Here is a 14,860-nt window from a genome sequence, read left to right on the forward strand (position 1 = left end):
TGATGACTTTATAAAAATCTTTAGAGATAGCTATAATTATTAAATAATTCATTTTGATACATCCAAAATTATATTCCATTAAAACTGATCCAAATGGAAGTTTAATTAACTTTGTAATTTTGTTTGCCTTTGTTCCATTGTTAAGAGTATGTGAAGTACTCTAAGAGCCAAATTGTATTAATTAATTGTGATCCGGCTCACGGTCTTAATATATACAAGAAAATCATAAACTTGCTAAATCTAAATAATTAAGTTATACCAAAGAATGCTTAGAAATTATGAGCCAAAATCTTAGACTGTTAGTCAAAAAAAAAAGATGATATGTACGTTATAAAAAGTTACGTGTCAGACTTTTGTATATATAAAGATGTGAAACAAGTTAAGCCAAAAAAATATATGATTCCTGTTCAAAAGGTAAATAATTTCTATATATATATTACTCACCGTCATATGATTAATTATTTGAATTTTTTCGCTGTCATCAAAAAAGGAGGACGTTGCCAATTCAATTGTATGTTTTTACGTTGATTACTTCATAAATTCCGTATGTTGTTTCGGTTGTATGACATTGTCATGTTACATCAAAATCATGCCATATGTTGCTAAACAGATTAAAATTTATTGGAAAGCATTTTATTTAAGACTGAAGTAGGTTTATTTTTGTTTAAATAATATTTGTCCTCTTGAATATGCCCTTATAGTACATAGACTTTTATAAGCTGTTTTATGTATATTTTTAACCTATTATAGAAAATTCATTATGAAAAGTCAGTTAACAATGGCATTTAAACCTTTGGTTAAAATTGATTTATAATCAAATTATTTCCTGTATTCAGTATTCTGCTCACGAAAACCATTCCAGTAAATTAAATAACATTAATTGTAACTGTTACAACCGAGCCAAACGTTCTGAATTGGATTAGACCGAGATGTATTGATTAGTCATTCAAGGTCTCCGCAGCAATAGATTGATGTGTGATTTACAACAGAACATATACATTATAACAAATCATTTGATTTTGAAAGTCCAATTAAATCGTTTGACCAAATATTCAACTCGAGTCCTAATCATTAGAAAGTGACTGACTGTCTCGCTCACTAATTTCTTACTAATATTTAAATATATTAAAAATATATCATCAGTAATCAATCTCAACAAATTGCTGTTAACATTACCGAGATGCCAAATAGTTGTGACGTAATATTTTATGTTTGTAACCAGTATAAAGAACACCAATGGCAAAATCATAATACATATACCTACTGAATATTAAATAGTTTTAATATTATTAAAAAAAAATCTTTTCATTCTCGTTTATAAGGTTGGTAATTGATTTTGGCAATATAGTCTATGCAATCCCGACAACGACTATTTGTTCGTTGAAACCATTTTATAGAAAAATCATTTGAATTCTGTATAAGCAAAAATACCAAACATTGATGGATTTTTTTAAATTTCAATTTGGATTTGGATTTTCACTATAACTAATTAACATTATTTGTTTTCTTTGTTGTGTTCATTGTGGATATCTTTAGTTGAACTATTTGTATCCTATGAGACTAGAAGCGATACTATTTGAAATCGCCTTATGTTTCAGTTGCAACATACAACGAAAAATATTAGATATTAAAGAGATTCTTGTTCATTTTCAAACAAATAAAATTTCAATTTTTATGAATGTATATAACAATGTAATTTTGTAACAAAATAAATAACAGGTACTAAAATATTTATTTAATGAGTCCCTTGTTTCACTATCCTTGCTCCACAAGGATTTCACTATTTAAGTGAAAAAAAAACAACAATCACCTTTGATAATTGCTTTTAGTAGGATAACTTGACAGATATTACTCTTACAGATATTGACTTCGCAATTTTTATATTAATTAAATTTATAAGATTGAATTATCATTATTTTATATATTGTGTAAATATTGTTGATTTAGCTATCATCGATCTTAACAGTAGTGCCTACTCTAAAGTTGAAGATTTTTTTATGTCAAACAGTCAACTATTTCTTTTTCAAAGTCAAGTAACTGATTTTATATCCTTTCAAAAGACTTGTAAGTATAGTTTCGTGCAAAAATATTATCTCGAATGGCCTTAGCTTTAATGTTATCTGAGTGTCCCTTTTAAAATTGTCCCCATTCACTTTGATCAGTCTTTTCCTTTTATACCACATTAAAGTCAAGACCTGACTGCAGAATTCAATAAATATTACTGAAAGGTGCGTGAAATAAAAAGATACTATATTTATACTATTAGAAGAATATTTAATGCATATTGTTTGGGGACTATTTATTACACACAAAATGAAGAAATTTTAAGAGAGCCATTAAAGTATTATTAATTCTTTATATATCTAGAAAGCTCACTGTAAGCATAATGAAGTTGCTTTTATATATTGTGAAAGAATTAAAAGTTTTTTTTTTTAAATCTATCTACAGTTTATTTTAATAATTTTGGCACATATTATGATTTTTCAATAAACAGTGAATTCTTTCAAGAAAAACGTAACACGTTTCAAATATGTGCGTTGTTGATTCACTAAATCGGTAACAAATCGTTTTGGATCAGCAGCGCTTAAAAATAAAATAATTTTTAATAATTCATAATTTATTTTATAAAGAAATAAGAAAATATATCAAAGTGGAATCAGTAAAAAAAAAATCAAAATTATATGATTTAACTCCTTATGACAAATTCGATTATAGTTTGAAAGGAAAACATTTATTCCACTGCTTTATTAATTGTAGAAGAACGAGAATAAATTTCGTAGCTCACCGACTGTTTACAACAGGGTATCAATAAAAATGCAGTCACTGATAAATAAGCAATTACCGATATAAACCTTTAAACCTTTGTTAAATTGAACGTACATTTAATGTAAAAGATTCCAGATCGTAGTTCATCCATTACTGAATAAAAGCTCGCTGTAGATTTTACGTATTTCAAAAAAAGTCATTCAAAGACTACAATTTTACATAATTTTTTTTTATGTACATATTTGCAACGTATTTGAATTCAAATGATTTTTTTGAATTTTATACAAAAATTTTCCACACGGAACCATAGTCGTTTTGATCTATTATGAATGTGTTATGCCATTTAATGCTAACTTTAAATTAATCTTAGTGAATTTGTCGATGTAACAGTTTCAAGCATTTACCGTCCAACCTCAGAAACCGGTTAAGCTGAGATTTAATTTACTCTCTAAATCAAAGTTAGTGGTTACTACACTCCATCGCATAATTACAACCGAAATGCAATATTGTTATTATAAATAATTATGTCTTCTAATTTGTTTTAGGATAACTTTTTTGGGTGACTTATTTTTTTTTTAATGAAACTAATATTTTTCGGATTAACTTCGCGTGATTTATTTTTGTAAAATCCTACATACTCCCGACGTTTCGGTTACTTTTCAGCGACCTTATTTTATTTTTTTATTCATTAATCTCTTATATATCACCTATTATAAGAATGTGAATTCTTAGAACTTACATATGGTTATAAATACAAAAAATATATATATGAACGGGTTGGTCTTGCAATTAATTGTTCAATTAAAAAGACATTACCCAATTGAACTCATGTAGTTTATAGGAGTTGATACGGAATATCAAAAAGAATTAGCAATTGCATTCTTAGTAAATAATTTTTGGTTGTAATGGCAATTACAGCAGTCACAAGTACATCTTTATACACATATTGAAATATAAAACGCTTCATTAAAAATATTATCTTATATAAAAACAAGTACGTAATAAAACGATTTATAGCTTCTATAAATCTATGAAGATAGTAATATCCCCCGGCTGTCCTCAATATTCTACTCTCCTGGTGTGATTTATTAGAGATATAAGTTATTGCTAAGGAAATATTCGCATAACAATGTATCGTATAGTTTGACTACTACGAATATTATGTAAGCATTTCTCATAGGAACTTGCTTATAGTTTTATACTATTTTTAAAGTATCCAGACAGAGCTGTGTATACCATCTAGTCAGATTAACATCGTGTTAATGAAAATAATATCCATTCATCCATTTCCGTGACAAATATTACGCACATCCTGAAATATATACCATGCGGAAAGAAGTATTTTACTCCCACAAAGCTGTTGTCATTCATTATAAAAACTATATAGTTGGACAGACAACGGTTGAATCTTTTACTTATTTTTGTACTAGCTGTTATAAAAGTCTACAGCTGTCTTCAACTTTCATAAATGGGGAAGTTAAAACATATCTGTGAGAGTTTTTAATAATAAAAATCGTAATACTATGGTGTCGATAGGGAAGCATACTTCACGTTCTCACTCCGCTCTTATCTTAATGTCAAGCAGTATTACAAAAGTGCAATCATCATAGTCAAGACTCTCGTTTCATGCTGTTGCAAGATTCAGATGAACAAAATTTTGTAAACAGCTCTCCATTGCTCTAAGTCTTGAATTTAGATTATCTCAACTACCAAATGAGGTAAGGATCAGGCTATACTGGAAATTTATTGGAGCTAACGACGAGCTTCAAGTGATTTACATTCATTTTGGAAATAATGAAAATTCATGTTCCTCTCGATCGTTAACACGGCGCTGTTATTGTACCGCTTTCATACAAACCTTTTGTTCGTTTTGTATTTGTATTTTATTTACATTTCATATTTAAAACAAAACATTTTGAATATAGTATATCAATTGTCGATAATTAATTTATAAATTAGTCTGTATCAATATAACTGTAGTCATTATAATTTAAACTAGATTTTTTTTTATTAAATAAACTATATTTAAATCCAAAAAAGGACCCGCTTTAAAATAACGATAAAGTTTATGTAAATCTGTCCTCTACTTTGTTTTTGGATGCAAATGTTCCTTAGTTTCAGAGATCCCCGATTTGCAAACCACTGGCACATAACATTTATCACTCCCCCGACTAGAATCCGATATTCTTCGAAATGGCGAGTGCGTTTGTAACTTTTATGCTGCCTTGAGGTCGTAAAAGACTTTGTAACTCTAACAAGTTTCAAAGATAGAGACAGCAAGAAAAACTATTTGTTTTATTAATAGTGCACTGAATATAAGTAGTTATATATATATTCTAGACATAAAATACTTTTATATTTATCAATTATATTAAAAAGAAAATATTATTTTCTTCTGTAATTGATTTACCTAAAACATACTATGTATGAAATACAAAAATAAAGGAACCAAGTTTCAATATTATTTGAATCAAAATAATTCGAAGAAAGAATCAAAATATTAATTACATCATGTAGCTAATATTTCTCCTTACATAAAATATTCTTTTTCTAATTCAAAATAATAGGTTTCTTATGAAAATTCCGTCAAAAATCTTTCACAAAGTATTTTATTGTAATCTGCTGATGCTTAATAAAAAAAAGTATGTATTTTAAAGACCATGGTTTCCATCTTATTAGATTTTATTAATATCATATTATATATTTCAGGTAAAATATACTGGTAAGGGAAAGGTTACGGTAAGCGCGAGGTAAAATAAAGCTAAGTTTAAGTAAGCGGAACTTTTTAAGTTTGATAGCAATATAATCAAATTTATATGGTTCTAAACGTTGCTAAGCAAATACTATTATTATTTTAGTGCAACATAGGAAAGAGAGATCTCTGAAATGATAACTATAAGGAAGGGTTTAATTGTACCATCTTATCATTTTAAATGATATACTTTACACTCTGTGAATATTATAAAATTTCATGTACTGTTACCAAAAACAACTCAACCAAAAACAAATTTATTCATGTCTATATAAATAAATATTTACAAATTGCGGTAATTTTTTAAATACATATTTACCAAAACTACGAACCGTTATCAGGAGACGAGAAATAATAATTGTGACAATTATCACGGCTGATTCAAAGTAATCAAAACGTCGGTTTTAATTTAACGTAAGAGATCGCGTATTATATCTGAAATTCATTGTAATGTGTGCTCCCGAAAATCTGAGATATCAAAACCCTACCAAGACATAATTAAAGACCTTTTAATTCAACTTATCTTTTCTAAAAATATGATTTATAAAACGAAATGATATCATAATACATTTGCTTGCTTAACAGACTACAGCGTCATGAAAGCTGTAAAAATAGATGTGTGGCTGTAAAATAATGTTTGAGTAGTGCTTCTTCAAGAAGTCGTTATATAACACTATACAATAATATGTGACTATGACTGTATGTCATTTACAGTACTTTATTTACATGAATAAAAGAAGAATAGATTTTTTCACATCATAAAAATTGCTCCCGAAACTCCATAATATCAAATTATTCGTTCACAATTAGCCCAGTCATATTAGGTAAAAAAAGGGGTCAACCTCGGAATGAAAGATAATAAGCTGCAAATTGGTATGAACCTTTGTTTTGTCATTCTAAATGTTGTCTCAAAAGTCACAATCGTTATCGTGTCCGCGTCTCAAGATATTCAAGGTCAAAGGTCACAAAAATCGGTTTTTCGCGAATATCTGGCTTCCTATCGGTTAAATGAGATTTGCATTTATTATAAAAGTTGTAGGCTATAAAATTCCCTACAACTTTTGTTTTAACTTTTTTTTCATACGACCAACCGTTTTGAAGGTAGAGCGCGAAGAGTGCACATCGTACAGTCATATACGGCTTAATGCAAGGTCAAGCGTGAGTTATGGTTATCAGTACGTTATAAAGTCAATTATTTACTTGGAAATTATAAATATTAAACAATGCCTATTATTTATGTACTAACTATTAATTATTTATATTTAATTAAAGTAAGTAACTTGATTATTTATATATAATTATTCATATTTAACTATTTAAGTATAAAATATTATTAATTCTGGATTATATATTTTAGTTTTATTTTAAGTTAAAATGATAGTAAGAGTATATATTTAACACATATTTTTATTTATTATTAAATACGGCATAATATACATTTATCAAAATGTGAGTTCAAATATCAAAAGTATCTTTGTTGATTTTAATTGTAATGAAATTGGAAATGGAAGCTAATTATCTTCTTCTTGTTCGTCGTCTTCTTCTTCTTGACGCTCAAAAATGTTCGATTCATTGTCATCATCCTCATTATCTGTCATGTTCATCTCCAAACCTTCCAGAATATCGGGATCATATGTATTTTCTTCATCGGGATTACTTGGATACAGTGAAGCGTTGAGGCAAGCTTGTCCGTTGCACTGGCCGCAAGCTAAAGAACATTGTAGCCCTGATTTTCTGCATCCACAGCGGGAACCACAACCATTTTTGCAATTGCAAAATATTACGTTTAGTAGTTCGGCTGGTGCTGGAGGTAATAACGTTCGTATGGGCTCCAGGATTTCATTTTCAAGCATCCAGCCCCATTCTTGAGGTTCTAAGTCCTTCCCTAACCACGTTTGAATCTGGTAGTAGACACGTTTTATGTGTTGATGAGCTGCTACACTTGTTGGTGGAAGTGTTGACAGTTGTACAGGTTTATTTAGTTTTGTAAATTTGATGAATTGCGTGTAGCGGAAATGATCAATGTTGTCCTCAGATTTTGGAGCATTATAAAATGCCAACAAGATGCGCACTCCATTTTCTAATAATGTTTGTTTTGGGCAGTTTTCTTGTTGAAATACTTCCACCAGTTTATCTAAATCAGGAATTTTTTCCAATGCTCTAGTAACAGTTTTTTTTTCCTTTTTGCATTAGGCCGTATATGACTGTACGATGTGCACTCTTCGCGCTCTACCTTCAAAACGGTTGGTCGTATGAAAAAAAAGTTAAAACAAAAGTTGTAGGGAATTTTATAGCCTACAACTTTTATAATAAATGCAAATCTCATTTAACCGATAGGAAGCCAGATATTCGCGAAAAACCGATTTTTGTGACCTTTGACCTTGAATATCTTGAGACGCGGACACGATAACGATTGTGACTTTTGAGACAACATTTAGAATGACAAAACAAAGGTTCATACCAATTTGCAGCTTATTATCTTTCATTCCGAGGTGAAAGCCCTAATATGACTGGGCTAAATAGCCATGGTATTGCAGACAATTGATACTGCAGTATGAATATACAATGCAAAATAGGTCATATGTAGAATAATTCCATCTATGGATACGGCATAATTTTAATATAATAAAATATATTAACGTGGAATAGTATTTTGATTAAAACGAGCATAAAGTTTATATAACTGATACATTAATTTGTCGCAGTGTCGTTTAATGCGGTTCATTTCAGTTTTCATGCCTTGTAAATTAAACTTTTCATACGGACTGCCATTTACACGCTATTCCATTTCATATTAAAATGAGACAAAAAGACCACAATTTAATACGTTAAATACCACAGTGGCACAGATTATTTCTTTTGTGGCAAAAGCGAGCAGTTGTTTAAAGACAAAATACTTTTGAAGCTGCTAGCTTCACTTTGTTTGCGGTTTGGTTATGTGTAGATTACGTTTGACCACAATTTGATCCATACCAGTAGGAGTACATATTTTTATCGTTAAACTAAACACAATATCTCACGTGTCTTTGAAGATAATCACAATTCTAATAGTAATTATATTTTCTATGATTCATTTTCCTAATTGGCTGGGTTTTACAAAACTGTCTCTTGTTCTTACATTGAGGAGGTTTGATTACAGTAACCGTATCCAATATAATTTTCTATGCCGTGTTCATGTTTCGAGCCGCTACGCAGATTGCCAATTACAAATCTTCCATTGATCGAACAATCTTTTCATTTCGTTCGATGGGGTTCCGCGATTATTCTGTTTCATTGCGTTAATTGAATAGTTCCCTTTGTTACCGTTAATTTAATTTAGCTCCCTTCATTTTTTTATAAGAGCTAGGTATTAATTTATTACACTTGATATAATAAGGTGAATAAAATGTAAATATCAAACAAAGTATATGTTATGAACAGTAACTCTGCTTGGTCGCAATAATCGTTCAAACATATTAGATTCAGAATCAAGGTAAAGAATTATATAATTCTAAGATCATTAATTTTACTAAAATGTAGTTTTACAATCTGTCGTAAAATCTGGCCGTCGGTATCTCTTTCTTTTTTTATAAAGATATTTTCCACAAAATAGATTGACACAAATTAAATTCAGCGATAGTCGAAAATATCTCAGACGGAAGTGATTTTATGAAATAAGACTGCTTATCAGTTATACTTATTTTCTCAAAAAGACTAGCTTGAGCTTATTACTTATACTGTCGATGTAACAATAACAGATAATATCCGTCTGGGAGTTAAATTCTTGTGTAAGGGGAAAGGTAAAAAAGCCATTCACTATCTATAATAAATGTCTTCAATTCATATATAAAATTAGAGATTAATGAAAAATAAATTTATACTTGATAAATAAAAATTTTAAAGCTTTTTATGTCACAAGTTGTATAGAATATATGCAAAACTTGTTCAATCAATTGAAATAACAGATCCAACTAATTCATTTTTCTACGGAATCTGAAATCATTTACGTTCTGTAGATAACAAATGTAAATAGATATTTTTCAAGTAATTATAAATCTCAGTAAAATGTTTAGAAGCTCAGTAATCAAAATAATCAACAAATCTTACATGTTCACCGTCCTCTTACTTATCAATTCTGAATGTCAGTGATTTTAAAATGTTTATTTGTTCTTGTTTGTGTATGTAAGTACATTTAAATATATTTTTTTAAATTAAAGCATCACAATGTTTGTCTCTGTTCACATCAAAACAACTCAATACTTTTGTGTAGTAATTAAAACAAAGAAACAAACATTAATTGTAAAAAGTGTCTATGTAAGCTTAACTACATTGTAATCAAACTGAATTCGAAAAAAAGAATATTAAAAATGCTTTAACAATAAATTTCTAATATGAAAAAACATTTAAAAACTTCATTCTTTCATAATTTGATATCATAACTGCAAACATTCCAGTGGTCCCCAATGGGAGGCTTCAACAACAACCATCTACTTTACCATTCCCACATTTAACTGATTTCAAACTATCAGATATAGGGAAACCAGTTTATAAATTTGAAGGACTTGACTATTCTCAATTACCACCGAATATTTTCAAGTCGGATTTCGCTACTTGTGAAGAAGAATTTGCTAGGTGTATTAGATTCACGTAAGTACTTACAACACTGACAAATATGCTTTGTCAAATATATAATGTAATGGTATTACTCCTGAAGGACTCTTTTTATCTTTAAAAATACATTTAGTGTGATAATTACTGTAACCAAATGTTTTAGAGAAATAAAGATTTAGTTATAATATTTGTATTTTAAACTGATTGATATTGAATATACTTTTTCATTATATGAAAGTTTTTAGGATACATCTTAATCCAGTCTGTGGATATTTTGTACCTCACGGAACATTGCGAGGATATGAAGGTATATGTGAATTGGATTTATCCAGTTGTAGAGAAATGATACGATACAAAGTACCAATGTATGGGACAAATTACCGCCAACGTAAGTTATATTCGTTATTTATATAGAATAAAAAATTAGTTCTTTAGTAAAAATGTTGTATTGTTGACAGGTCTGGTATATTATTTGGGTGAAGGTTTCGATTGCAATACTTATGTACGTCGCATCGCTGAAGGTTGGATACCTAGTGATATAAGGGACCCACCAGATAATGAAACCTCGTCTGAGTTGGCACCAACAGCCGATTATGATTACTATGACACTGAAAACCAATAAACTGAAACTAATGCTTAAAATGAAAACAAACAAAACAAGACATAATATATATATATAATATAAAGAAATAGCCAGACTACAAAACAAATAAAATGTTATGGAGCCATATATTTGATTTTACGGCCGTAAATGCGTATTGAAGATTTAGTTAATATGAAAAGCCCTTATTTCTTACAATCACTCCGCTGTAAATAAAATCCTCCATCACCATGATCTGGTTGTTATTTATGAATATATTTATTCACTCATTCACTCACCATAAAAGTCAGTAAACAGCTCACCGATGATGTATTTATCTTCCTGTAAAGATATTTATAATATTAATCCGGATGAAGCTTTTATAAAATTTAACAGACGGTTATAAATTTTTTAATCAAAATTGTATCTGAAAATACTTTCAAAACATTTCAAAAAGTTTAAGTATTTTTTCACCATAAAATATTTTTTGTTAATTAAAATTTTAAGTTAGTAGATATTGATTGTTTGCAATTTTTGTCGAAGTCATATATAAAGATTCATACCTAATAATGGACTTATTGGAAATTTTATTAAAATAATTTTAATTAAATGTAAAGCTAATAAAATAGTATGCGAATAATAATAAAAATATATACAATTATACATATATATTTTATTGCGTGATAAATATTTTATTATGATTTTCAATAACTTAAAATAAATAAGTGTATAATTTTGTAAAATTTTAATGTTTATGTTTCTATTTGAAAATATTTAGATTAACTGAGTAACAAAAATAGTTTTAGTCGTCATCACCTCTCGATAAGCAACAAAGAGATATTCAGATCACAAAAGTGCATAAATATTTGCAGAATAATACGCCTAAATTGCTTCTTGAAGGTAGTTGAATTATGAAAAAGATTTTTTAAAATCAACAAATTTATTAGCAATATTGAATATGCAATTCTTGCAAAATTACCTGCTTGTATAGCGTTGTTATATGTAATTTACAGTTATTTGGGTTCGAGTAAAATTTCTTTGAAGCAAAAGTTTTCTTGTTAAATATACTCGTATGATATCAAAACAATAATTTTTGTTTATAAAACTTGTAATAATGTAATGTTTTATTGTTTATTATAAATAATTGTTGGTCAATGTAAAAATAAAATATATAAAAATGATTTTCACAGTAACGTTACACCAGCAAATCCATAATTAAATTAATATATCCGAGACCATGTAACGAATTATATAATACTTTTATTTGAATAATTTTGTGAATATACTACGCTTCATTAAGCTCAATTTGATCGAACTACATCGTGCCATTACTTTGAAGAGCAACAGAGTAAGATATAAGAGAATTTTAGTGCGAGTCAATGAAATTCATATTCCATTAGAATGCAGCTATATCTTCTATATACTTGCTCCCTTATGTACTTAATAGTTTCTCACGAGTCATCAATAATCGAATTTATGTACATGTACAATGTACATTATATAGCACCCAGCCGTCTCCAGTTTGAGTCTGTTATACAATTTGTTGACAATAGCTTTGTCAAGCTTCAGCCTATTTAATGTATGCATATTTATATTCGTTTAGTATTAAGGAAGCCATACATAAATTCCACAATCGCTTTTAAATATAAATATATTGATGTACAACATGCGAAATAGCTTTGAGATATCAGCAGCATCTTTTCTTATAATGGTTTTATGATCGTTAAAACATTACATATGTGAATTTTATGAGTGGAAATAAAAATATTGTTTCATATGTTGTATGAAATGTTAACGATTTAAAACATAAATATTTATTAATTTTGATGTATTGATATCTCATAATAGTTTCTGAGATAGACAGATTGTACTAATTTGATTTCGGTTTATATATCAAATTTTATGAATATATATGTAAATCAAAAATAAGTGTAAACTGTAGCATTAAGGTAATAATGTGCAGCCTTCTGGAGGTGATATAAAATCATTGTTTTCATTGCAATCTCAGCATAAGAAAGTTTACTTAAATCTTGTTGAAGTATAATTTCATTTTGAATATTTTATAAAGTGCTGTTATATTTAATGACTGAATAAATTTACAACGAGAAATACAATTCTTATAATTATCGGAGATTGGAAAACGTTTATAAAAATAGTAAATAGTTTTTGCTATACATAAGCGAACAGGATTAATTGTAATGTAGTAAATTGCAAATGAATATTTAGCAAAGACAGTAGTAATCGCACTATCAAATCCCATTTACTAATAAAGACTAGTAAATATGCATTTATAATCAATGTATTCAGGTGATTGTTACTAAATAAAAAGATTTATCTGAAAACCATGCAAAATCTAACGAATTTCACATTCGTGCACCACAGACTATATTTCAATGCAATTATTATAATATTCAAACATAAAAAGTATTTTCTACAGCAAGCTGATATACTCTGTGATAATATCCGCTGCAGTTCTTATGAGGAAGCAAAACCAATTGAAATATAATCCGGATTCTATCGAAGTTTCCCTTTTAAAGCCAAAATGCGAATGCGAATGCCAAATTTTTTTTAAATAACTATATATATATATATATATATATATATATATATATATATATCTTGTAATTTAATTAATTTTTTCAAACATTACAATGCCCTATCCTAAGTAAATAATTCTAAAAGTAGATTATGGTATCATTACAGGAGTTACAGCAAATTCTATGTATCAATGGATAAATATAAAGTAAAATAAAAACTAGAAGCTATGTAACTGATAGTTTCTTAACAAATACTAACTTACATTAAATTTAATGATGTGAAAAATATTATACTTGGAACTAACAACTGCATATATAGTTAGTTCCAACAGAGTTGTTAAGTTAGGCCTTAAAGAACGAATGAAAAGTTTAAAGCAAAATAAGAATTTCAAGTTGGACCTCGAAGACATTTCTTTTATCCCGAACTACGTTTCGTACTATACTGTACGGAACTATATTGTTGTGTTTCGACTTTCAATACATTACTGCTATTTTTTAACATCTTGCAGAGTACAAAAAAAATATATATTTTATAAAAGTATTTCGAATATAAGAAGTTTGGTAAATAAATTAAAATTGATTTTTTTTAAAGAAGTTTATGTTATTAAAATGGAAAACAAAAGTTCTTTGTTGTGCCATTGAAAATTTCATTTACCGAATGAATAAGAAAATGTTTTCCTTTTATAATCTAATAATGACAGAGTCATTTAAACTTAATATTTTTTATTATTTCTAATATTATTTCTTACAATTAAACAATGTGTGTGTAAGTCGGAGTTTACGGAGAAACCAGTGAAAAAAGATTATTGCTACTCCATCACATTGTATGTAGAATTTAGTTAGCTTGTGAGGTAGTATTTTTATTTATATTTAAAAAACCAGGCACATTCTATAGGCATCCGTTAACTTTCACAATTTCGATACGCAGATAAGCTAGTAAATAACTTTTATACTTTGAAACTAACAACTAACTAACTTATCTTTTCTCTTAAAATTTAGGTGCTTCAAATAAATAAGTAACTGGTAAAAATACCTAATTATATATATTTTTTTATGTTCCCCTAGTAGTGATAACATCCTTTAAACGATATTGGCAGGGTTATATTAAGGTGACTTAACCAGGATCACAATTGGCGTAAAGGAACATTTTGTATCGTATCTTAACCCTTAAGGGTAAACAATACAATGGTACTGGTGATTTATTATCCAGTTTAAATTTTTACTTTATTTCAATTGGATACAATATTTTTCTGTTTTTTTTTTTTTAATGTGAAAGTTGGCAAACGAGCAGACGGCCAGCTTGGTGAGCAGTAGCTACCGTCGCCCATGGACATCCACAACATAGATGTTGCAGATGCGTTGCCAACCTTCATTGTTGAGGAAAAGGGAGGAGTAGGAATGAGGAAATGGCAGGAAAAGGTGGGAATAGGAAAAGGGTGGGAATAGTGAATCGGACGAAACGCAACCATTAAGGCCGATCTTCTGTGACAGGGTGGTACTATCCCGGTCGAGCCAGCCCATGTTCGATCTGTAGTTACATGACTACAGCTAGGCTCTAAAACCTAAAGAATAGAATACTATGTTTAGATTGATAACGTATCAATAGATTGAATAATAATAGCATTGGTAGTGCAG

General features: G+C 28.5%; 2 protein-coding genes across 4 annotated transcripts in view; one reads left to right on the forward strand and one right to left on the reverse strand.

Annotated features, from left to right (window-relative positions):
* The window catches only part of LOC116774727 (octopamine receptor beta-2R-like), an 82,851-nt gene that overhangs the window by 36,391 nt on the left and 31,600 nt on the right, over nucleotides 1-14,860 (reverse strand). For 2 of the 3 annotated variants that reach the window (XM_032667466.2, XM_032667464.2), the window contains exon 2: nucleotides 10,988-11,030. The gene's annotated coding sequence lies outside the window, so the exon portion shown is untranslated. The remainder of the gene's footprint in view (nucleotides 1-10,987; nucleotides 11,031-14,860) is intronic. The other variant, XM_061524081.1, reaches the window with a different exon arrangement.
* On the forward strand, nucleotides 9,475-10,966 carry LOC116774608 (uncharacterized). Its single transcript, XM_032667302.2, has 4 exons — nucleotides 9,475-9,679; nucleotides 9,952-10,144; nucleotides 10,354-10,496; nucleotides 10,567-10,966. The coding sequence occupies exons 1-4, from the start codon at nucleotides 9,637-9,639 to the stop codon at nucleotides 10,728-10,730; spliced, it is 543 nt and encodes a 180-aa protein (XP_032523193.2). The 5' UTR covers nucleotides 9,475-9,636; the 3' UTR covers nucleotides 10,731-10,966.

The sequence above is a fragment of the Danaus plexippus genome, chromosome 23 (genome assembly GCF_018135715.1).
Source record: "Danaus plexippus chromosome 23, MEX_DaPlex, whole genome shotgun sequence".
NCBI lineage: Eukaryota > Metazoa > Arthropoda > Insecta > Lepidoptera > Nymphalidae > Danaus > Danaus plexippus.